This window comes from Lipotes vexillifer, unplaced genomic scaffold, assembly GCF_000442215.2.
Source record: "Lipotes vexillifer unplaced genomic scaffold, Lipotes_vexillifer_v1.1 scaffold393, whole genome shotgun sequence".
NCBI lineage: Eukaryota > Metazoa > Chordata > Mammalia > Artiodactyla > Lipotidae > Lipotes > Lipotes vexillifer.
Genome location: NW_006774564.1, coordinates 2,955,649 through 2,979,524, shown reverse-complemented (window position 1 = coordinate 2,979,524; position 23,876 = coordinate 2,955,649). Strand labels below are relative to the sequence as shown.

At 40.3% G+C, this 23,876-nt stretch overlaps 2 protein-coding genes and 1 pseudogene across 2 annotated transcripts in view; 2 read left to right on the top strand and 1 right to left on the bottom strand.

Annotated features, from left to right (window-relative positions):
* EEIG2 (EEIG family member 2) overlaps positions 1 to 1,137 on the top strand; it is a 108,057-nt gene extending 106,920 nt beyond the window's left edge. Inside the window, exon 11 of the mRNA XM_007449340.1 lies at positions 1,016 to 1,137. Coding sequence (XP_007449402.1) covers positions 1,016 to 1,058 — 43 coding nt within the window. The 3' untranslated portion in view covers positions 1,059 to 1,137. The remainder of the gene's footprint in view (positions 1 to 1,015) is intronic.
* Positions 1,138 to 11,154: 10,017 nt separating this feature from the next.
* Positions 11,155 to 12,769, top strand: LOC103087700 (importin subunit alpha-1 pseudogene; annotated as a pseudogene).
* Positions 12,770 to 13,997: 1,228 nt separating this feature from the next.
* On the bottom strand, positions 13,998 to 23,579 carry HENMT1 (HEN methyltransferase 1). The gene is made up of 7 exons (XM_007449339.1): positions 23,559 to 23,579; positions 21,716 to 21,844; positions 19,865 to 19,977; positions 17,992 to 18,126; positions 15,803 to 15,982; positions 15,066 to 15,240; positions 13,998 to 14,408 (listed from the first exon to the last, which is right to left on the bottom strand). Exons 1-7 carry the CDS (start codon positions 23,577 to 23,579, stop codon positions 13,998 to 14,000), a joined length of 1,164 nt encoding a protein of 387 aa, XP_007449401.1.
* Positions 23,580 to 23,876: the final 297 nt, after the last annotated feature.

Sequence of the window (23,876 nt, the reverse complement as noted above, 5' to 3'; positions counted from 1 at the left end):
ATGAGGTCTTTACTTAATTTAAGTATTTCTAAGTACTTTATTCACAAAGCTTAAAATTTTAAGTCTTTTAGTAGTCTCCATATTTCATTAATAGAGGTCAGTTAGTACCTGGCATATTAGGGCAAAGGCTAAGCTGCTATAATAAAGAGACCCAAAAATAAAATGGCCAGCCTGGAGGGACAGCTTTGCCCCAGAAATGATTCATTGGTGCAGCTACCTCCATTTTGTCCTTTACCATCTTCCTTAGCTGTGTTATCAAAATTGCTACCAGTCCAAGGCAAGCAATGTCCCTTTAAAGCAAGTGAGGCAGAAGTTGGCATATCTCCATTCACGTTCCTTGGGGGTGAAACTTAGTCACAAGGCCAAACCTGTAGACAAAGGAGTTCAGGAAATGTGGTCTCTAACCAAGCAAGCTGTCCCTAGTTAAAACCATGGAAAAGGGGAGAGTAGATGTGGGAGGACAGCCAGCAGTCTGACAAACCAAGCTCGTGAAGAAATAAAGCCCTCTTCAAGATCATTTTCCCTTTTAATCTGCATTAGCATAGATATAATTTACAATACTGACCACCTATAAAGACATTTGCATTTGACTAAAATAATTTTTGCGCTTCCTAGTTAAGTTCGTTAAGACGCCACAATACTAATGCAACTAAAAACTATCATCCATTAAGTCAGCGCAAGACCTGAACTGCTAGAGTCAATATATGCTCCTGCATTTATATATAAACATGTTTGCCACAGTGTGTTGATAGTTAAGAATTCGGAAACATTACTAGATTACTGTGGGAATAAGTATGAGGTGATCAGGGACTAGACTAATCCCAGTGTATCAGTTATAAACATTCAATACTTCAAGTACTTTCTCTCTGTGATATCTAATATAAACCTTGTGGATATCAAATCAAGTAGAAAATGCCTAATGCACTATCTCTTTGGGGACAAAATTAAGTGGAACAATCTCAAACACTACAGCTCACAAGTTTGAAGTTTTGTTTTGTTTTTTCCCTACTTTTAGGGTGGGGTCTGGAGCTTATGAACAAGTTGTGATCAAACGCTAGAAATCAAGCTGGTGAACTGAAGCTTCCCTAGGGGGTTAAGATGTGATCAGTTGAGCTGTCAAGGCACTTTATTCAAGCACTTATGAGAAAGTGAACCTATTAAAAAGAAATGCAGCATGTTCATCTATCAAGAGGAAAGCCAACACTGATTTCTTCTCAGAAGGTGCCCACCACTCTCCTTTCTCACCCACCAACAGGGAACATCGGAATGGTAGTATCAGGGCAGTGTGCCGCGTGTGCTTATAGGTACACAGCTTCTGTGGTCACTGCACATAATAATGAAAAGCCTTTTTTTTTCAAATCATCCAGTGGGAAAAACAGCACTATACATCTGAGTATAATTTTAATGTTGAAGTGTAAAACCTGTGATAGAAGTGCTTGACTGATTTGGGCTCTAATTTTTTAATTTTATGTTTGAGAAACAATAAGTGAAAATAATTTAAACTCTATAAATTTTGCCAAGAATAGATATAATTCCTGTGAAGGAAATCTTCCATATTATACTATCACGGTATTGTACTAAGTTCATTCACTCTTTTTGATGCAATATTTGATATAAAATGTGGGTGTTCGTGATTTGGGAAAGTGTTATACTACATTTTAAACATGTAAAATGCTTAATTCTAAATGTATTAGTCATAAATTGAATAACAAATATGAGTTATTTAAGTCTGAGATACGTGAGTGGGTATATATGCAGTATGTATCATTACTTGTTAATATTAGACGAGCTACAGAACTCCCACTAGCACTATATGAGAGACTGAAGTTTAAGACTCCATATGTTAGGCTACCATAAGACACCCTAATGTAAGAGCTCTGTTAACAGAATAATATCTGATGGTTTCAGGAGTCAAAATTTAGAACAACAGGAGGAAAATTGTGATATGGTCAGAAACAGAGCTGCCTTTTCTCTGTAAGTTCAGGCTTACATGAAACTGAAAATTATTCCAAGGAGGTAGTGGATAAAGGACAGGGGACAGCCACTTGACATTACTCACATGGACCCATGGTTTTCTGTTTTCTTCTTTACTGTATCAGAAATCAGTTATTTTGAGGCAAGAATAGAATATAACATACATCAAATAGAGCTTTTAAAATAAGAATATCTGATCTGGATCCAGTTAAATAGCACAGCAGATAAACCTTAAGTTTTTCTGGTCTTACGTGACAGTGTCTGTATGGAAAGATCTTAATTTTCTTGGAATCACTCAGTCACTGAAGAAAAATGTTGATTCTGTAGAACCAGTCATTCCCATTCCTTACTTTCAAAACCATGTCCAAGAAATGTGCTGTGTTAGAATTACTTTGGTCTAATATTTCCATGTTGGCAAAGTCAGAGGGAAAAATATATTATTTTTTTAAATTTATTTTTAATATCCAGATTTAGAGGTTTGAAATTTTTTGAATAGTTCATGTTAGGGTTTTTTTTTTTAATATTTCAAGGATTGGGTATTCCAAATTAATTCAATACTACTTTTATAAATAGATTCTGATATTTTTTTAAAGAGATAACACCCCATTTTAGAATATCTTGAATGTTGAAAGATAGGATTTTCTGACTCATTAGTCATGATTTCTTATTTTTTAAGATTTGTTTTGAAGAAAAAAATTGACCTGAACATTTTAGTCTAACCAAGGAAAATATTACCTTAATGGTAAAGACTTGCCGTCTGCAAATAAACAGGTGAATTGATCCATTCGTTATATATCATGGGAAGAAAAAAACAATCAAAGAAAGTTTTTAATAGAGATGTGAAGATATTGTTTAGAGAGATATTTATTATGACGTCTTAAAAACATATTTTTCTATTTTCAAAGTATTATTTCTAGGCTATGTTTTTTATTGGCACTTCTGCAGATGATTTTGCAGTTTTGAAAGTGATAATAAAAACTAGATTGTAAGTTAGGTTCAGTGAGGACATTTTTCAGATATGTAAAAGATGCTGTGATTAGGGCACTGCCCACATCTTACTCATCCTTGGCTGCCCTTGGCCCAATACCTTTATACAAGACTGGCTCTTGGTATTTAAGATGATACAGCATTATTTTTTAAGAACAAAATGTGGAGAGATTTTGAAAATCGTGCCTTTACAATTTGAGCAGCCACCAGATACATCTTGCTTAAGGTACTAGTAAGTATAACATATGTTTTGATAAGTAGAAACATTAGGAAGAAAAAAGATGACTGTGTCCGCTTTCTTCAGTGAAAGTCTGGATTTATTTTATTCTATTTTGTGTTCTATCAGCATACTTTGCAATCAGATTTCATTACAGTCCTTGAAAATATTTGTTAAAGGACCTAAGTGTCTTACTTTCTAGTTTTTCTTAGAGTATGTACTAGTAATATCTTAACCATATAGCTATTGAAAAAAATCTGCTTATTAAATACCAAGTCTACTTTTGGTTCCATTTTGAGTTTCAAAAATAAATCTGAAAAATTAAATCTTAATAAATTTTCAACTTTTAAATATTAAATATTTTATTTTTTTAATATTAAAGTCGAATTTTAAATCACCTAGTCCTGGAGAATTTGCAGATATATAACATTTTCTTTTTCTAATCTTACCCTAGAGAAAAAGATTGATGGTATTTTTAAAGCTAAGTAGTTCTGATCAGATAATGAAGTGTCTTAAATACCTTGTTTGGGGGAAACACAGAGACCAGTCAGGAGCCCACTTCCTGTGACTTGTGCTGGTGACCAAGACTAGAGAGGATGTGAAGGGTAGCAGAGGTCAGAGAAGGCCCTGGGCCATTAGTTTACACTCTGATGGTTGACTCCCCCTTTGCGATGGTGGTGGTGAAGGCTTCTGTATACAGACAACTAATTTGGACTGGTACTTATAATCTGAGAAAGTCTTGGCCAAGAATCCTAAAGTCCACCAACCCATTTCAGCAAAATACTATCAGAGTAATGATGTCCTAACTAGATTCTTCTGTATATGTGCTTTTTGGTTTTTTAAATGGAAACCATGAGCCACAGAGGTCCACCACTTAGCCCATTTGTTGCTAGAAGGGAAAAAAATCTCCTACTAGTCTCCAGCCACCCACACATTCAGGTATCAATGAGTTTTAATATATTAAAACATCCAGAAGTATTTTTAGAATTTAAGATTTCCATGCTAACTAGACTACCTTACAAGTTCAAGCTGATGGTATTATTAAATACTTCGTTGAAGTTCTCTGAAGTGTTAGGCTTCCATTATATATGATAATGCTCTAAAAGAGACTGGGCTTATGTGACAGGGTTGCATTTTATTTTAACAGATCTTTAACTGGGGCAGTTCAGAAATTATGCTTGGTCAGTTCTCTTGGATGGTATGTCATGTTAATGTAACCTAGTACTGTAGTTGAAATTGTGTTGTGCCGTTACCCATGTGTTGGCTTAGGTACTGTACATAGTCTTAATAGCTGAGATGTTAAAGATGAAGTCTAAAAATACAAAGGATGAAACATGCCTGTATTAACCTGTTTTAAGACTGCTTTAGATATAAAGGCCTTATTCCCTTATATATGTGACTTTTCAGAAGATAGTATATACAGTATATTTTAAATGGTCATGTGGGTGGTCTCTAGCTACTCTCCATATGACAAAACTGGCAAAATTTTTTATTTACGTGGACAACAAACTCCACATTTACAAATGTTTATGTTCATCTTATGCATAAAACAATGACTTCTCTTGCTGATATTCACTGACCAAATCCCACATACAGGAAGACATTTACGGTATATTCAGTTTGTTTTTTTGGAAATACATCTTACTTGGGGGATCACCTTCCTCTTAGACATTTATTTGGTCCTCTGGAAATTGATACAGTTGTGGGTAATCATGTAAATGTTTATGAAAAGTTTTTTATTGAAGTGATTCCATTAGTATTCTAATCTCTAATACATGGAGAATGACCTTCATATTTATATATTTCTTTATTTTAACCTCCCAGCTATTAATCCAGGAAATTTTTTCCTTTTCTTCGCCAAAATTTTTTATTGTAAAATATTTGAGTAATGTAAAGGTGAATCTTATACATGTTCAATAAAAATCATATCTTTAACTTTAGAATGTTGTTTATACTTTAAAATTTCAGTTTAAGGGGCTTCCCTGGTGGTGCAGTGGTTGAGAGTCCGCCTGCCGATGCGGGGAACACGGGTTCGTGCCCCGGTCCGGGAGGATCCCACATGCCGCGGAGCAGCTGGGCCCGTGAGCCACGGCCGCTGAGCCTGCTTGTCCGGAGCCTGTGCTCCGCAACGGGAGAGGCCACAACAGTGAGAGGCCCGCATACCGAAAAAAAAAAAAATTCAGTTAAGATTCTGTCAGAAATCTGTCAGTTGCTTGCCAAGGAAAGAAAACCGAAGGGAAAAGACCAGCATGTAACTTCTCCCTGAGGACTTCCCTTTATTTATGACCAGGTAGTATAGCCAGTTTACAGGCTTGAACGCCTCCAGTGAAAGACTTTTCTCTGAGACCTGAGGCAGCCCCTGCTATCCTGTGGGCATGGACTTTGGAGTAAGACAGACCTGAGTCTGAATTCAAACTCACCTCTGAACCTGTTTTCTAATCTAAGATGGTGATAATACCACCAACTCTTCTGGGTTGTGATGAAGAACACAAAAGCTAATGTAAGGAATATGCCATAGGCACTCAGTGTTTTATCAAGCCAAAATTTGTCTTTGTGTAGCATCTACATACATACCTTAATTCTAGTGTTAGACATATGGAAGATGGTCAATAAATGCGACACTATTAGAGGTTAAAATCATGACTTAAATGATATTCATAATCACCACACCCTTGTACAGACTGCTTTTCCTTTTGACTAGAATGTCCTCACAGAGAGGAAAAACAATGCCAAAAAATTCTCTCTGCTGATATTCAAATTACAGCAGCAACTTCAAGTTAATAAAGAACTATGGTTCAATATGAGTTTGAACCTCATCTTTCTATGTAGATTGTCATGATTTCCCTGGACAGTGCAGATTAAGAAAGGTTACATAAGTTAAGGAGAAAGTACCCCACTTGCTGGCAGAAGCAGGGTGGGGTTATGGCCACTCTAGGGGAAACCCTCAAACCTCCTCCCCAGTACACAGGATTGTACGGGATCATCTGGGACAACTTTGTGCCGATCACAGCAGAACCTAGCAGGAGCCTCTGATCTGTCCCCTCAGACTTTTCAATATGGTTGATGTACAATATTACATAAGTTACAGGTGTACAACATAGTGATTCACAGTCTTTAAAGCTTATACTCCATTTATAGTTATTATTAAATATTGGCTATATTCCCTATGTTGTACAATATATCCTTGAGGTTTATTTTATATTTAATAGTTTGTACATTTTAATCCCCTACCCCTGTCTTGCCCCTCCCCCATTTCCTCTCCCCTCTGGTAACCACTAGTCTGTTCTCTGTAAGTTTGCTTCTTTGTTATATTCACTAGTTTATTTTTTAGATTCCACATATAAGTCATATCATACAGTATTTGTCTTTCTCTGTCTGACTTACTTCACTTAGCATGATACCCTCCAAGTCCATCCATGTTGTTGCAAATGGCAAGATTTCATTTTTTATGGCTGAGTAGTATTCCATTGTGTGTGTGTGTGTGTGTGTGTGTGTGTGTGTGTGTGTGTGTGTACCATGTCTTCTTTATCCATTCATCTGTTGATGGGCACTTGGGCTGCTTCCATATCTTGGCAACTGTAAATAATGCTGCTTTGAACATTGGGGTGCATTTATCTTTTCAAATTAGTGTTTTCATTTTTTTTCATATATATACCCAAGAGTGGAATTGCTGGGTCATATGGTAGTTCTATTTTTAGTTTTTTGAGAAACTGCCATACTGTTTCCCACTGTGGCTGCACTAATTTACATTCCCACCCTTTTATACATTCTCTCCAGTATTTGTTATTTGTGTTCTTGATGATAGGCATTCTGACAAGTGTGAGGTGGTATCCCATTGTGGTTTTGATTTGCATTTCTCTGATGATTAGCAACGTTGAGCACCTTTTCATGTGCCTCTTGGCCATCTGTATATCTTCTTTGGAAAAACATCTATTCAGGTCTTCTGTCCATTTTTTAATCAGGTTGTTTGGGGATTTTTTAATGTTGAGTTTTATAAGCTCTTTATATATGTTGGATATTAACCCCTTATCAGTCATATCATTTGTAAATATTTTCTCCCATTCGTAGGTTGTCTTTTCATTGATGGTTTCCTCTGCTGTGCATAAGCTTTTACATTTGATTAGGTCCCATTTGTTTATTTTTGCTTTTATTTCTATTGCCTTGGTAGAGTGACCTAAGAAAACATTGCTATGATTTATGTCAGAGAATGTTTTACCTATGTTCTCTTCTAGGATTTTTATGGCACCGTTTCTTATATTTAGATCTTTAAACCATTTTGAGTTTATCTTTGTACATGGTGTGAGGGAGTTCTAATTTCATTGATTGATAGGTAAGCTGTCCAGCTTGCACACCACCACTTGTTGAAGAGACGGTCTTTTCTCCATCTTATATTCTTACCTCCTTTGTCATAGGTTAATTGAGCGTAGGTGTGTGGGTTTATCTGTGGACTCTGTATTCTGTTCCCTTAATCTGTTTGTCTGTTTTCATGCCAGTACCACACTATTTTGATTACTGTAGCTTTGTAGTATAGTCTGAAGTCTGGAAAGGTTATGCCTCCAGCTTTGCTCTTTTTCCTCAGTATTGTTTTGGCAATTCTGGGTCTTTTGTGTTTCCATACAAATGTTTACATTTTTGTTCTAGTTCTGTGACTAATGTCCTTGGTTGTTTGTTTGGGGTTTTTTTGAGGGGGGTTGTTGTTTTGTTTTGTTTTGTTTTGGCGGTGCCACATGGCATGCAGGATCTTAGTTCCCTGACCAGGGATCAAACCCATGCCCCCTGTAGTGGAAGCACAGAGTCTTAACCACTGGACCACAGGGAAGTCCCTGTCCTTGGTATTTTGATAGGAATTGCATTGGGTCTGAAGATTGCCTTGTGTAGTGTGGTAATTTTAACAGTATTAATTATTCCAATCCACATGTTTGTGTCCTGTCCCCTCAGACCTTCTTGCCCACGTCTCAGGCATGGGGTTCCCAGGCCCAGCCTTCTTATGACTTACCCCAACTTTCTTCAACACCTAGTGTTTTTTCTCCCTTCCTCCCTACATCCTCTCCCTTCCTTTACCTTATTTTACCTTTTCCTTCCTGAACATACATAGCACATACCTGGTTGCTGCACATTTAAGGAAATGAAACCTTTCTTTCCATTTGCATGATATGAAATCTTTGATGGAGCTAATCCGTCACACATTACACAAAATGTAACACAAATTTAGGAAACATAAAGAAAAGCCTTAAATTTAGACACTTCCTGAGTCAGTGATCTCAAACCTAATAAGGAAACGTCTGAGACCATCCTATATGAATTAGTTTAGACCCCGTTCCTATGCAATTACAGCTCAGCTAGGTTGCGATATCTCCTTAGTCATTTCTCTTAAGAAATTGACTTCACCGCTAGATCTTTAAACCATTTCAGTGGTGAGTTTCCTGAGTATGCATGGCAAAGAGTTTCAAACCTCTAAAGAAAATGGGCATAACTAGGATTTTTTTTTTCTTTTGCGGTACGCGGGCCTCTCACTGCTATGGCCTCTCCGGCTGCAGAGCACAGGCTCTGGACGCGCAGGCTCAGTGGCCATGGCTCACGGGCCCAGCCGCTCCACGGCACGTGGGATCTTCCCGGACCAGGGCACGAACCCGCGTCTCCTTCATTGGCGGGCGGACTCTCAACCACTGCGCCACCAGGGAAGCCCAACTAGGATCTTTTTTTTTGCATCTTATTTATATCAGGGAGTCCTCAAAGCAAATGAATGCATTTAAGTGGGAAAAGTGTACCACCTTCTGATACTGAGCTGGTACTGAGTACCAGTACCACCTTCTGGTACTGAGCTTCAATGATTCAGTTCAAATCTACCTCTCCCACATGATCCTGTGTCTGGCTCTTCTTTCGCCTGTATTCTTTGGAATTAAGACCAAAGGAAAAACATATTTTATATTTTTTCAGTACTAAATTTTAAAAATTTGAAATACTTAAAAAGATTTTAAAGCATTGCATACTTTGCTTAAATAAGGCAAAATTGTTTTTAGTACGGGATTAATGAAAGATGCTGTAAGTTCAGTGACACGATGATTCCTCCTAGAAGAGACTGGGTGATCAGCATGATAAAGGGATTCCAGACAGAGGGGCAAGGCTGGACTAAGACATAGCAATGGGAAAACACAGCCTATTCAATGAAAGCAAAGTATCTGAGTCAAGGAGGAGGTGTGAAAGTAGGGAGCAATGCAGTGTTTCCAGGTAAGAATAGAATGACCAGAGTTTAATTTGACTAGTTCCAGGTAGGGTCACAGCATACAGGATGAAATGGAGTAGGTAGCAATAACTGCAGCCATGCTGGCACAGAGTACAAACAGTTTGACAGGAACTTAGAAACCAACAGATAAATGGGCATAGGCCCTTGACAGTTAACTTTCAAAAGACAGGTGTATAACTAGCCTTCCCCTGGCTTCAAAACCTAGTCACAAAAGAGGTGAAATTAACATTTACTGTACCAACTTGACTTCCAGCTCCTACAAGCTGGCTTGCTAGATCTCACCAATACTCTTAAATGTTCCCTATTTCAGGATATCCCCAAAGATGTGCACCGTATTCAATGATAAAGTGACCATAGTTAACACCTGCATCTTCCATGAACATATAATCAAGATTCCACCATGGCACTGCTGGCAGTGCTTAGTCCCTGACCTCCAGTCTACGACTGCTCAGCTCAGTCTCCACAGTACCAGCTGTAATGAGGTGATTTTGTTGGCACCCAAACTCTAGCTGAGGGCGTTACTTTCATTTGGAATAATTTCCTGACACGAATGAGCCCCAGGGGCTTGAGAGCAATACTTTAAAGAGAGCTGAACTGCTGGGTATGCTGTAGACAGGAGGGTTAGAAAGGCAAGAGGGGGTGGGGAGGTGAGAAGCTAAGGGAAGGATGTGGAGACTGGTGCTGTGTAGAAGTGCTCTGTGAGTCTTGTGGAGACACTGAAGGGATTTCACATCTCAATTGTGTGGCAATTGCACCAGAAGGAGTGCTGTGAGCTTCTCAGAAATTCTTTTTTTATATTTATTTATTTATTTATTTATTTTTGGCTGTGTTGGGTCTTCGGGCTTTCTTCATTGTGGTGCACAGGCTCCTCGTTGTGGTGGCTTCTCTTGTTGCAGAGCACAGGCTCTAGGCACACGGGCTTCAGTAGTTGCAGCACGCAGGCTCAGTGGTTGTGTCTCATGGGCTCTAGAGCGCAGGCTCCGTAGTTGTGGCACATGTGCTTAGTTGCTCCATGGCATGTGGGATCTTCCCGGACCAGGGCTCGAACCCGTGTCCCCTGCCCTGGCAGGCGGATTCTTAACCACTGCGCCACCAGGGAAGTCCTGTGAGCTTCTCAGAAATTCTTAAAGGGGTTTTGGAATTGCCCAGACCGTGGAAATAGGAATTACAGGCAAATCTTACTCAGAACAAGGGGGAGGGAAGTTCCACCTAATACCTGGCAACACAGATTTCAACCTGCTCTGGTGGGTGGGCCATGGTGGTGCCAGTGGTGGTAATTGTCCCACAAAAATCTGCAGATAAAACTCTGCCCCCTTACAGAACCACATTTTCCATTGTCATACAGTGCACTTTCACTCCTTGGAGCAAAGTTCGCTATTCGTAAGGCCTTTATAGTTACAAAACTGTGGCCCATTCAGGTGGGTTTCCAAAAAAATGGAACAACCTGCCCCCCAAAAGGCCACTAGTTCTTGCAAAATTGGAATTTACTTGTACTTAACTGGGAACGAGAAACCTTTAATAGCTTTCTAGGAAGTGAAATGGAAGGGTTGGGGGTAAACTGTTGAGGGAGATTTAATTTCTTCTTTACATCCTTATGAGCAGTCTGGGTTTTTAGCATGAACTTGAATTACTATTACCGTTTTATTAAAAAGGAGATGTAGGGCTGACCATGGTGGATATTTTGAGGGCAGCCAAGCTGCCTCTTGTGGAAGCTTGAGCCGGCTGTGTAGCTTTCTCCCTTTGTCTCATAACCATGTCCACCAATGAGAATGCTAATTCACCAGCCGCCCACCTTAACAGATTCAAGAACAAGTGGAAAGACAGTACAGAAATGAGGCAGCGCCGAATAGAAGTTAATGTGGGGCTCAGGAAAGCTAAGAAGGGTGACCAGATGCTGAAAAGGAGAAATGTCAGCTCTTTCCCAGATGCTGCTGCTTCTCCACTGCAGGAAAACCACAACAACCAGGGCACTGTAAATTGGTCTGTTGATGACACTGTCAAAGGCCTAAGTAGCAACAATTTGGAAAGCCAACTCCAAGCTACTCAAGCTGCTAGGAAACTGCTTTCTAGGGAAAAACAGCCCCCCCATAGACAACATAATCCGAGCGGGTTTGATTCCAAAATTTGTGTCCTGCTTGGGCAGAACTGACTGTAGTCCCATTCAGTTTGAATCTCCTTGGGCCCTCACTAACATTGCTTCCGGGACATCAGAACAGACCAAGGCTGTGGTAGCTGGAGGTGCTATCCCAGCATTCATTTCTCTGTTGGCATCTCCCCACGCTCACATCAGTGAACAAGCTCTATGGGCTCTAGGAAACATTGCAGGTGATGGCTTGGTTTTCCGAGACTTGGTTATCAAGTATGGTGCAGTTGACCCGCTGTTGGCACTTCTGGAGGTTCCTGATTTGTCATCTTTAGCACGTGGTTACTTACATAATCTCACCTGGACACTTTCAAATCTTCGTCCCAACAAGAATCCTGCACCACCCCCCTTAGACGCTGTTGAGCAAGCTCTTCCTACTTTAGTTTGTCTCCTGCATCACGATGATCCAGAAGTTTTAGCTGATACCTGCTGGTCTATTTCCTACCTTACCGATGGTCCAAATGAACAGATTGAAATGGTTGTGAAAACTGGGGTTGTACCCCAACTTGTGAAGCTTTTAGGAGCTACGGAATTGCCAATCGTGACTCCCGCGCAAAGAGCCATAGGCAATATTGTCACTGGGACAGATGAACAGACTCAGGTTGTAATAGATGCAGGAGCACTTGCCATCTTTCCCAGCCTGCGAACAAACTCCAAAACAAATACTCAGAAGGAAGCTACATGGACAATGTCAAACATCACAGCTGGTCGCCAGGACCAGATACAACAAGCTGTAAATCATGGATTAGTCCCGTTCCTTGTTGGTGTTCTCTCTAAGGCAGACTTTAAGGCACAGAAGGAAGCTATATGGGCTGTGACCAACTATACACGTGGCGGAACAGTTGAGCAGATCGTATACCTTGTTCATTGTGGCATAATAGAGCCGTTGATGAATCTCCTAACTGCGAAAGACACCAAAATTATTCTGGTTATTCTGGATGCCATTTCAAATATCTTTCAGGCTGCTGAGAAACTAGGTGAAACTGAGGAACTTAGTATAATGACTGAAGAATGTGGAGGTCTGGACAAAACTGAACCTCTACAAAACCATGAAAATGAGTCTGTGTACAAAGCTTCATTAAACTTGATTGAGACGTATTTCTCTGTGGAGGAAGAGGTAGATCAAAATGTTGTGCCAGAAACTACCTCTGAAGGGTTTACGTTCCAAGTTCAGGATGGCACTGCTGGGACCTTCAACTTTTAGACTGTACACCTGAAGCATTAAGTTGTTTGTTGTGTACCATGTTTGGTAGAAGTTTGTCTTACTGTTTCTCTACTAAGAACTCTTTTTATACATGGTTGGTTATTGTAGCACTTTTTACAAAGAAACTATACTTGAACAGTTCTAAACTGTACATACTGTATGAAGCTTCTCCTCTCAATGGGTTTCTTATTTCTATGTGGAATTTCATATCTTGCAGTGCCCTGTAAATAAAGATTAAATTCCACCCTTCAAAAAAAAAAGCAGATGTAATCATTAAAAAGAATGGAGTACAAATAGATGGAAGTGAATTTATAAAATATATTACTAATGATAAAGCTGCATCAAAATGTGTAATACCATTTATGTGAAATAATTGATATCAGAATAGATATTTTATCCACTGGAATTCTATGAGGAATGGTGGACTCTCTAAGAAAATCAGTGAATTTTAGAGTCAGGAAGTTCTCAGTGGTGTTCCCAATGGCAGGCATTAAGGAAAAAGTTTAAAGTCTACAACGTTTAAGGAATTCCCTGGTGGTCCAGTGGTTAGGACTCCCCGCTCTCACTGCCAAGGCCCCGGGTTCAGTCCCTGGTCAGGGAACTAAGATCCCTCAAGCTGTGCGGTACAAAGTTTGCTTTAAATTCCATCAATGAAAAGATTTTTAAATTATGTAAAACATTTCTTCCTGGACTTCCCTGGTGGTGCAGTGGTTAAGAATCCACCTGCCGATGCAGGGGACACGGGTTTGTGCCCCGGTCCGGGTGGATCCCACATGCCACAGAGCGGCTGGGCCCGTGAGCCATGGCCGCTGCACCTGCGCGTCCAGAGCCTGTGCTCCGCAATGGGAGAGGCCACAACAGTGAGAGGCCCGCGTACCACACACAAAAAAAAAAAACCCACAGGCAATGTTTTAATTATGAAGTTTTGTTCCTTTCAAATACCTGCATTCCTGTTTTGTATGTGTTTTAGGCTAAGTATTACAGGTTAGAATTTAGCCCAGAGTAGGTAGAAGTTTTAAAGTTACTCTACCCCCAGGAAAAGATTTTAAACACTACTAGATAATTCAGTTTTCTTTAAAAACTCTTTAATGTCACATTCAACACACAAGAAAACAAAAGTTAGGTGATTTTTAAATTAAAAGTTACCTGAATTATGGCTGCACAAAGTTTAAATTCTAAATGAGCCCAATTATTGCTAAGACCCTGAATGTCAGGAAATAAAGAAGGCTCAGTAGTCACCACAATCATGCAAGTCAACCTTCACTGCAGAACCGTCGCAGTTCAGTTCTACTACATCAAAAAGGAACTCTCTCAGCTTCTCTACATTACCACATATGTGCCCCAGCCTGGGATAAGCAATGATTCTCTCCAGGGGTACGTAAAACTTATCTCCAATACAGAAGGGTTGGGGAATCATCTCCATGGCTTTGTCTGCCTCTGTGAGTACTGGAACTGGAGGGTCTGAGATGAATTTTCTTGTTGGGTTGCCAGGGTCTGCAGACTCAGGTTCCAATTCATGCTGTCTCAGACTCACTTGACATCTCTGTTTCATTCTGTTCACCTCTCGGTACACTAGATAAGTCACTACACGTCTACAATAATCCATTTGCTGTAAACTCGGGTATGAGGTCGTATAAATCTGAAGAGAAAAAAATGCAAAAGACTGGGAATAGAAGAAAATTTTCAAAACCACTAGTAACCTGTTACCACATTAGAATTAACTACGTACAGACTAAGCATATGTACATGTCAAACCTTACTCTTTGTGAATGCTACAATTATAATGGGAGTCCAGAACTATTGACATAGACACTCTTCACCATATTCTTTTTTATTTTTTTGCAGTACGCGGGCCTCCCACTGTTGTGGCCTCTCCCGTTGCGGAGCACAGGCTCCAGACGCGCAGGCTCAGCGGCCATGGCTCACGGGCCCAGCCGCTCCGCGGCATGCGGGATCTTCTCGGACCGGGGCACGAACCCGTGTCCCCTGCATCGGCAGGCGGACTCTCAACCACTGCGCCACCAGGGAAGCCCCACCATATTCTTCATCATACATACCTCCCAAAACCAGAAACTGCTAATCCTAACAGATTACAAAAGCAGGAGGGTGGTTTGCTGGAGCAAACAGCCTGGAAGTATTTCTAAGACAACAGCAGATCATTCTCTGTAACATGCTTGGAAACACTGTGGGGCACGGGATTCTCCTCAAAAAAGGTCATTTACACTTCTCTATAGTAGGGATTCATTTCACCATCCCAATGAATGAACTTGCTCTCAGAGCCACAAAGAATACTCACAACTTCATAAACATGTTCGCCATGGTGCTCCAAAACAGCAGATTCAGTTGCCTTTGCTTTTTTCCGGAAGACCCCTATCTGGGTACAACATCCAACATCCTCAGCTCCTGCTGGTGGTTCTCCCACACCAGTAAACTCCACAGAGTAACCGTAGTGATTGGCCACGTCTAAAGCCCTAAAGTCAAAACAGAGAAAAATCATTTTTCCAAACCATTGTTAAACAACCATTTCCAGTAGAATAGGACATGAAAATTACAAGACAAAAAACAAGCTGCAATTCCTCCAACACCACCTAATGCCATATCACGGGGTCTGCTTATTTCTGTTAAGAGCGTTAAGGCAATGACAGTGTCAGTTTCCCAGTAACCACCAGAATATGGAGCAGTATGCAGGGATGGACAATGAAACCAGAAGGGCTATAATCCCAACTCCTATTTGGGTTTGCAATTATGCCAGAACATGACCATCTGTCATGCTCCTGGGAGATAACTCCTGATACCTTCACGTGAAAGGTACCTGCTGCCCACACACCCTTTCCACACGTGCCTGCCTGTGGGACCTGACAGAGAAAATAGTGCCCAAATGTGGTGGTTTCTTAATGATTATATGCTAAGTTGCACTTGGGGAATCAATTTTATTGGAATAAAATAAGAAATAATTGTAGATAATAAGATTTACTTCATAGGGTTTAAAACTCCAGCACAGTCACAAAAAAACAAAAACACTTAAGAACTCACCAGGTCTGAAACTGCATTCTACTCCACTCAAATTTGTGATCTGAATCTCTGAAGACTGCAGATGGAAACAGGGAATTGAAATCAGAGTTCGGTGTGCTGATGACAATCATGGCTGGAGACATGTACCCAAATACGACTTCAGGAAACTTCGCCAGATCTTCTGAATCAAAATGTTCTATTCTAAAGTGGTAAGTGAGAAAGATATGAGTAAACCTAGCTTCACTTGCAAGTAGTTTCTTAATTGATGTAGCAAAACAACTTCTAACCATGGCCCTCTCAGACCAGATAAGAGAAATATGGTTCAGCATTATTCACAATAGCCAAAAGGTGGCTGTAAACGGATGAATGGATAAGCAAACTGTGATACAAACAATGGAATATTCAGCCTTAAAAAGGAAATTCAGACCCAGGCTGCACATGGATGACATGTATCATTGCTCCTTGGCTCTTCAACCAATGCTCTAATGTTCTCCATAAGTAATTTCAAACATTAGGCGCCTACTACTTGCCAGGCAACAGGAAATACAAAAGGAAAACACTCTGCTCTAGAGAACACATTACTAAAAACTGGAAATCTGAACACAATACCAGGTAAACTGACCCCAGAATAAGACCCTTAACTACTATTAAAAGGTCATTAAGAGGCATCTTGGTTTCTGAATACCATTTCCCATTAAAAGGAACCAGAAATGGCAGACTGGGAAGGAAAAGTAGACAACCAGCCTGGTACATCTTGCTACGCCAGAAATAAAGTGCTCAAAAAAGGACAGACATATCACAAGGACACAGGAGCCAGCCTGAAGGGACCCCCACTGACCAATCTTGGGAAGATCTGAGCAACAAAATACAGTAAGTTACAAACCATTTAAAAAAATAGAAATTCGTGAGTTCATACTGATGATAAATAAGTGAGGTGGGAGGGATACTGACCAGTAAATAGAGACGTGCTGAAATTGCAAAAACCATTTGCCACCATATAATATAGGGAAATTTGGGGGGCGGAATATGGATGAGTGACAAGATATGTGTATGGTCTGCAGTCTCCAGACTGCTTATCAGTTGTCAGGGGTGAGGGGGATGAGGGGGAATAGTAATTGTACAGCTAAGCAACCACACCTTGACTGGGAAGATCAAAATTAACCTCCCCAAGGACAAACGGATATTGGTGCCTCCAGATGGAATGACCCGAGGATCCAAATAACATCTTCAGTGCTCTCCTGTGTTCCAGGAATGCATAGCCTGAGTCTAATCATTAAAAGCCAAAAATGAAAATTATTCTTATTAAAAATAAAGGGAAGGGCTTCCCTGGTGGCACAGGGGTTAAGAATCCGCCTGCCAATGCCGGGGACACGGGTTCGAGCCCTGGTCCGGGAAGATCCCACATGCCGCGGAGCAACTAAGCCCGTGCGCCACAACTACTGAGCCTGCGCTCTAGAGCCCGCGAGCAACAACTACTGAGCCCGCATGCCTAGAGCCCGTGCTCCGCAACAAGAGAAGCCACCGCAATGAGAAGACCACGTACCACAACGAAGGGTAGCCCCCGCTCGCCGCAACTAGAGAAAGCCCGCGCACAGCAGCAAAGACACAACACAGCCATAAGTAAATAAATAAATTTTAAAAGTAAAAAAAAATAAAGGGAACTGGGGAATTCCCTGGTGGTCCAGTGGTTAGGACTCAGAGCTTTCACAGGGTTCAATCCAGGGTCGGGGAACCAAGATCCCGCAAGCCTCGAGACATGGCCAAAAAAGAAAAGAAAAAAACAGGAATTGGTTATTTAATACTGAATTTATTAGGAGCAAAGGGTAAAACCTACCCTTTGGTAAAACTTGGGTAAAACCTACCCATTTTCTGAACCTTAAATGGTTCAGAAAAAAAGAATGTGTGGAGGGAGAGGGAGACAGCAGGAGAGCACATATACACAAGATAAAGAAAATGTTAATCTGTGAATCAGGATAAAGGATATGGGTGTTCCTAGTACTTTATACATTTTGCATCTTACCTATAAACTTGAAATCATTTCCAAACAAAAAGTTGAAAAAGGCCAGTAAAAAGCCAATCCCAGCTGACAAGCAATTTTACTTACAAATAACTCAGATTATGACAAATATTTAGGACACTAAATTTACTGAGACTAATTCATTCCGATTTTTCAAAAGAATGTATACAGTAAGAATCAGTTTAATACTTACAATTCAATACATGCTACCAAATCAAATCCAAGCAAACGACAGTCTTTCTCCAAAACAGAACCGTGATACAAGGTAATAACTAAATCCAGCTCTCGAGGATCCAGATGATCCCCCATGCATGGGGACAGCCTAGACCTGCAGAAACATTATTGCAGAAGGAACATTTGAACACATATAATCTATTTGGAATATCTTACCAGCTACAGAAACTCTGATCCTCTGATAAATTATCTTCTGCTTACATTGGTAAGTCTGACATGGCCTGTTTCCATGACTTGCTGTATCAAGCACAAGGTCATAGGGTAACTTCCTCTCTCATAGGGCATTTTTTTAAAATACATCTTTATTGGAGTATAATTGCTTCACGATGTTGTGTTAGTTTCTGTTGTACAACAAAGTGAATCAGCTATACATATACATATATCCCCACATTCCCTCCCTCCCTCGCTATCCCACCCTCCCTATCCCACCCCTCCTGAGCTGATCTCCCTGTGCTATGCGGCTGCTTCCCACTAGCTATCTGTTTTACATTTGGTAGTGTGTATATGTCAATGCTACTCTCACTTCGCCCCAGCTTCCCCTTCCCCACCAGCCCCCTGTGTCCTCAAGTCCATTCTCTATGTGTCTTTATTCCTGCCCTGCCACTAGGTTCATCAGTACCTTTTTTTTTTTTTAGATTCCACATATATGTGTTGGCATACAGTATTTGTTTTTCTCTTCTGACTTACTTCACTCTGTATGACAGACTCTAGGTCCATCCTCTTCACTACAAATAACTCAATTTCGTTTCTTTTTGTGGCTTGAGTAATAATCCATTGCATATATGTGCCACATCTTTTTTATCCATTCATCTGTCGATGGACATTTAGGTTGCTTCCATGTCCTGGCTATTGTAAATAGTGCTGCAATGAACATTGTGGTACATGACTCTTTTTGAATTATCTCATAGGGCATTAAATGGCCAATGAGAATAAGATTTTTAATATTTGATATTCCTCTCATTATTAATACTTTTGGTTCTCTCACCTCACTTTGGATCAGTGATTTTCCATTTTTTGTTCTTTAGAAGAAAAACATTCTTAAAACAATCTGTGGAAGTCATATATGAGTGAGACTCATTCAAACTGAAGGAGGCCTCGGGCTTCTACCCCAGTGCTGTGGCAATTTAAATCCTCTGCTATAAGTTATCTTGGTGTTCAGCATTAGACTTTGCCGTTTGAAATTGAATTTGCAATGCTTTGGTTGCTATAATTACTGAGTTGAAGCTATACTTTCTACATAGGTAGAAGCAAAACTTCTAGGTATTATTCACAACATACAGGCAAATCACTGTCGTGGTAAAGGCATTATTTGGTGAGCCTGGGGCTCTCATAGTGCCTCCTTTTAAACAAGTTATAAAGAACTTGTATAAAAAACACTTCATCTGAGTGTGGAGAAGAAACGTTATGGACACCAAGGGGGGGAAAGTGGCAGGGGGGTCGTGGTGGTGTGATGAATTGGGAGATTGGGATTGACATATATACAATAATATGTGTAAACTAGATAATAAGAACCTGCTGTATAAAAAAATAAATTCAAAAAAACACCACTTTATCTGGGAATTCCCTGGCTATCCAGTGGTTAGGACTCTGCGCTTTCACTGCCGAGGGCTCAGGTTCAATCCCTGGTCACAGAACTAAGATCCCACAAGCCGCATGGCCATAAAAAAATTTTTTTTTTAATTAAAAAAAACCCCACTTCATCTAACTATAATTAATAGTGCCACTAGTTTTATAACTTCGTAAAGCAACTATACTCCAATAAGAATTAATTTTTTTAAATAGTGCCACTAGTTTTAGACTAATGCATAATTATTTTAGAAACTCAGTATTACCCATTCCATTTAAGTCTCCCTTCATTGATATCCACTCCAACAAGCTCTTCAATGCACTTTTGGTATTTTAATATCATTAGGAGGCATACATCACCACACCCCAAGTCTGCAACCTGTAGATGAGAAAGAATGTTATTTCAAAGACATTATAGCCAGAAGTCACATATGATCAAGCATGTTTTTTTTTTTTTCCAGAAGGAGTGGGTATCAAAAGAATTATACAGTATCTTTTTGGTAGAAAAAATAAACAAAAAGAAAATTAACCTGAAACATTGTAAACCCAGGGGGGAAAAAAATAAGGCCTGTTAACCTCCCATGACCTACTAGAGTGTCTGGACAATAAACTAACTCAGGTATCAAGGTATATCCTAGGAGCGTGGCACAGGGAGAGCACACATGACAGGCAAGTGTGCTAAGAGGAATCTGTGTCTCTGAGAAGCTTCAACAACATTTAGAAAAGGATGCTGACCAGATATACCAGGGTATAGCTTGATCTTGTTAATCTAATCCCCTTAATATATATTCACATATTCTTAAAGATTTTTATTAAATCTGTTTTCTTCATCACACAACAGTCTTCATTAACCACAGGTAAGTTACCTATATTTCTGAACCCCACTTTAGGTGAAAAGGGCAAATGAAGATAACTCATGACAAACGCTTAAAAGTACCCACACCCAAAAAGATGTGCAATCTAAGTTGCACCCATGGTTATTCAGTAATTTTCCTATTTGAGGCAGGCACATTTATGGGATGGTGGAAGAAGGGGAACACAGAATTGAAAAACGAAAATCTAGTTTCAGAAAGCAAATCACAGGAAGCAATGAACTGTACTAATTTTTAAACAGTATACCCAATTTTCTTCCAAGCAGGAATTGAGCTGAAACTATACTAAGGATACATGAGCCCCATCACTACCTACAAACTACGTAGCAAAAAGAAGTTTGTAGAGTTTAACTTTACAAAACTCATGAGAGAAACCACCATTTTCCTTAAGAAGTCTATCATCCTTTAGCCTGTAACTGACCCTATAGACTTCAGATATTCACTGGGCCTAGCCAGCTCCCTTGGTCCTATGAAATCCAAACACTGACACAGAAGGGAGGTGTTACCCAGACAAAATCCAGTGCCAGCACTGATCATAATCCTTTGCTACAAAGGGAAAGCGAATAAATGCCAAGGGCTCCTTGCCTTTCCCCCACCATTATTACCTAATTAAAAAGAACCACAGTACCTATGTCCACAAGACTAGTCTGCTTGACGTTCGGACTAAATGCTCTAGAAATGTGGAACACATAAAGACCACATCCAATGGTAAAATGTCAAGATTTTCTTCACATCTGAAACTGGCAATGTTTAATTTTACCGGAGCTCTGTGCACCTGGTAAACAGGTTAAAGGTATCCACCTATGCTTTGTATTTCCAGAAGGGGCTTTCAAAAGGTACCATATTCCCCCACACTCACAGATGCTGCCTAGTGTTCCCATTCTTTGCCTTGAGTGATTACCTTGACCACTTGTCCCAAAATTCTCCTCCCTCCAGGCCCCTGAACATTGGACTGTATTCAGCTAAGGATCCCTCCCAGAAAATAGGCTGGTTTCAGGGTTCACACATTCCACTATCCAATCATACCACCCTTTTATCCCACTTCTGCTCATCCTCCTCTTAATGAGCAAAAAATCCTTTTTGCTCATTAAGACAGATGCTCTCCCTATGCAACCCTTTCCCTCCTTGCAAAAGACTTTTTGTATAGTCTCTGCTGACTTGCTACGTCCTTACTAAGATTTTTTTTATTTGACAAAGCATTACATAAGGCATTATAAACAAATGTTTGGAAAGAGAAATACCTACCTTCTTGGGTTGATGTTGCTCCACTAACTTTTTAACGAATTGGTAACGCTGTTTGTATAATGGAGGATTAAACTTAATTATCTTCTTGTTGGGGACTTCTTCAACATCACCATCAACCACACTAGTGAACTGAAAGTTTACAAACAAAATAAAAGGGGGGTGGGGTGGGGGAAGTGTTCTAATCATGCATGACTTCAGGAATTAAATAAGAAGAACGTTTTATGTCCCCCAACCACTTCATAGAACACATAGGCCCTTGAATCATCTCAAGTCCTAAGATCAGGTGGCACTGTGCTTCCTCCACACTTCATTTCATTTAAGCCTCCTCTCATGTCTTTTAAGTGATTATCTGGCTCTAATTCTCCCTATAACCTAGAGTTGGCTGAAGAGAAAATTACTTCTGAATGCACTTAATAAAACAATTGTAAGTCTCCTAGCCACACGGGACTTTTAGTGGAGTGAACTGCCAAAGCCTGGGGTCCAGGTCGGCAGGAGGCTAGAAGCTGTTTATAACTGACAAAGACTCTCCTTAACCAAACTGAAGTCAGACTGAGCCGCCTTTTTTTTTTTAATTAATTTTTATTGGAGTATAGTTGCTTTACAATGTTGTGTTAGTGCCTGCTGTACAGCAAGTGAATCATGGGCCCTCTTTTGACTACACCTACCTGGACCCTGTCCTATCTTTGGCTGGCCTGGCCCAGTTTTAGCAGGAATCCTGCTAAGTCACCCACACTTGATATCTGCTCAATCTGTATCTGATCAAACACCTCATCCCCTGCCCTCGATGTATGATCAAGCTGGCCCACCTCAGAAGCCTATCAAGTAGGTTTAGCAAGAACCCCATACCCTTGATGGGGTTCTCCTCTCTTTTCCATCCACTGATTCCCTCGCTCTGCTCATACGCTATAAATCCTCACCCCCACTCCTATCTATTGCATGGATTTGGGCCCCACCCCTCTCCCCTACTGCAGTGCTCTTATTGCAATAGTCCTAAGCAGTTTTCCTTTTTAATAGTCTTATTCGGAGCCTTTACAAATGTCAAAATTTCCTTGACATGACCCTAATGTCATGATTAACCCATAACTGCTGTTACTGCTGTTCCTAAATACTAGTCTTATAAAGGAATACAGTCCAAAAGGCACTAGGGGGCTTCCCTGGTGGCGCAGTGGTTGAGAGTACGCCTGCCGATGCAGGGGACATGGGTTCGTGCCCCGGTCCGGGAAGATCCCACATGCCGCGGAGCGGCTAGGCCCGTGAGCCATGGCCGCTGAGCCTGCGTGTCTGGAGCCTGTGCTCCACAACGGGGGAGGCCACAACAGTGAGAGGCCCACGTACCGCAAAAAAAAAAAAAAAAAAATCAAAAGGCACTAGGGCATTGCTGTCCAATAGAAATATGCAAATATGCAACCTTCTCATAGCCTACTTTTAATTTTTTAAGAAGGTGTAATTATATTAACCAATATATCTGAAATATTTCAAGATAAAATCAGAAATGCTTGATCTGTATTTGAATTTCAAAAAAAAGGTACATTTAAAAAGATTCATATACCCAAGTTATTCCAAATATATTAAATGTTTTCCAATAATGAAATTTTTTAAAACTAATTTTAAAGCCAAGTGAAGTTCCGTTCCTCAGCTGTTCAAGCCACATCTCAAGTATTCAATAACCATGTGTAATATAACCATTTTATATTGTAAAAAGGACTTGAGCATCCGCGAGTTTTGGTGTGCACGGGGCGTCCTAGAACCAATACCCCAGAGATACGAAGGGAGGACTGTACCTCAGTACATCGCGGGGATGACTCTTCCGAGTCATACAGCAGGTCACGAAGGGAAGCCTTACCTCTATGTTGTTTTCTGCCATTGTTTTCAAGTTTCGTTGAGACAAAAATGCATATGTCTCCTTCAATCCCTAGGAATCAGCAACGACTAGGCTGTAAATACAATATACCAGTTTTTGTAGAAGAGAAGCCTGGACTGTATAGTTGCCTAGATCACTGAGAAGGAAGAGAGCAAGCTTTCTTCTTTCTCTTTACATTTAATCCACAGGATTTATCCAAGGAAGTTCTGTTTCAGACAATATCAAAGAGGCTCAGGAAACCTAAGTAACTTTCCGCCACGCCAAACACATGCAATAACACCCATTCCTTCCTTTTACTAT

Bases quoted from the DNA above. Each gene is read 5' to 3' on its own strand.
- HENMT1 (XM_007449339.1), bottom strand. From the start codon at position 23,579: ATGGCAGAAAACAACATAGAG. The intron at 15,983-17,991 runs GTAAGTATTAAA...TTACCACTTTAG, and splicing joins TTGGTAGCATGTATTGAATT to AATAGAACATTTTGATTCAG. The intron at 15,241-15,802 runs GTGAGTTCTTAA...TTTTGACTTTAG, and splicing joins AGAATGCAGTTTCAGACCTG to GGCTTTAGACGTGGCCAATC.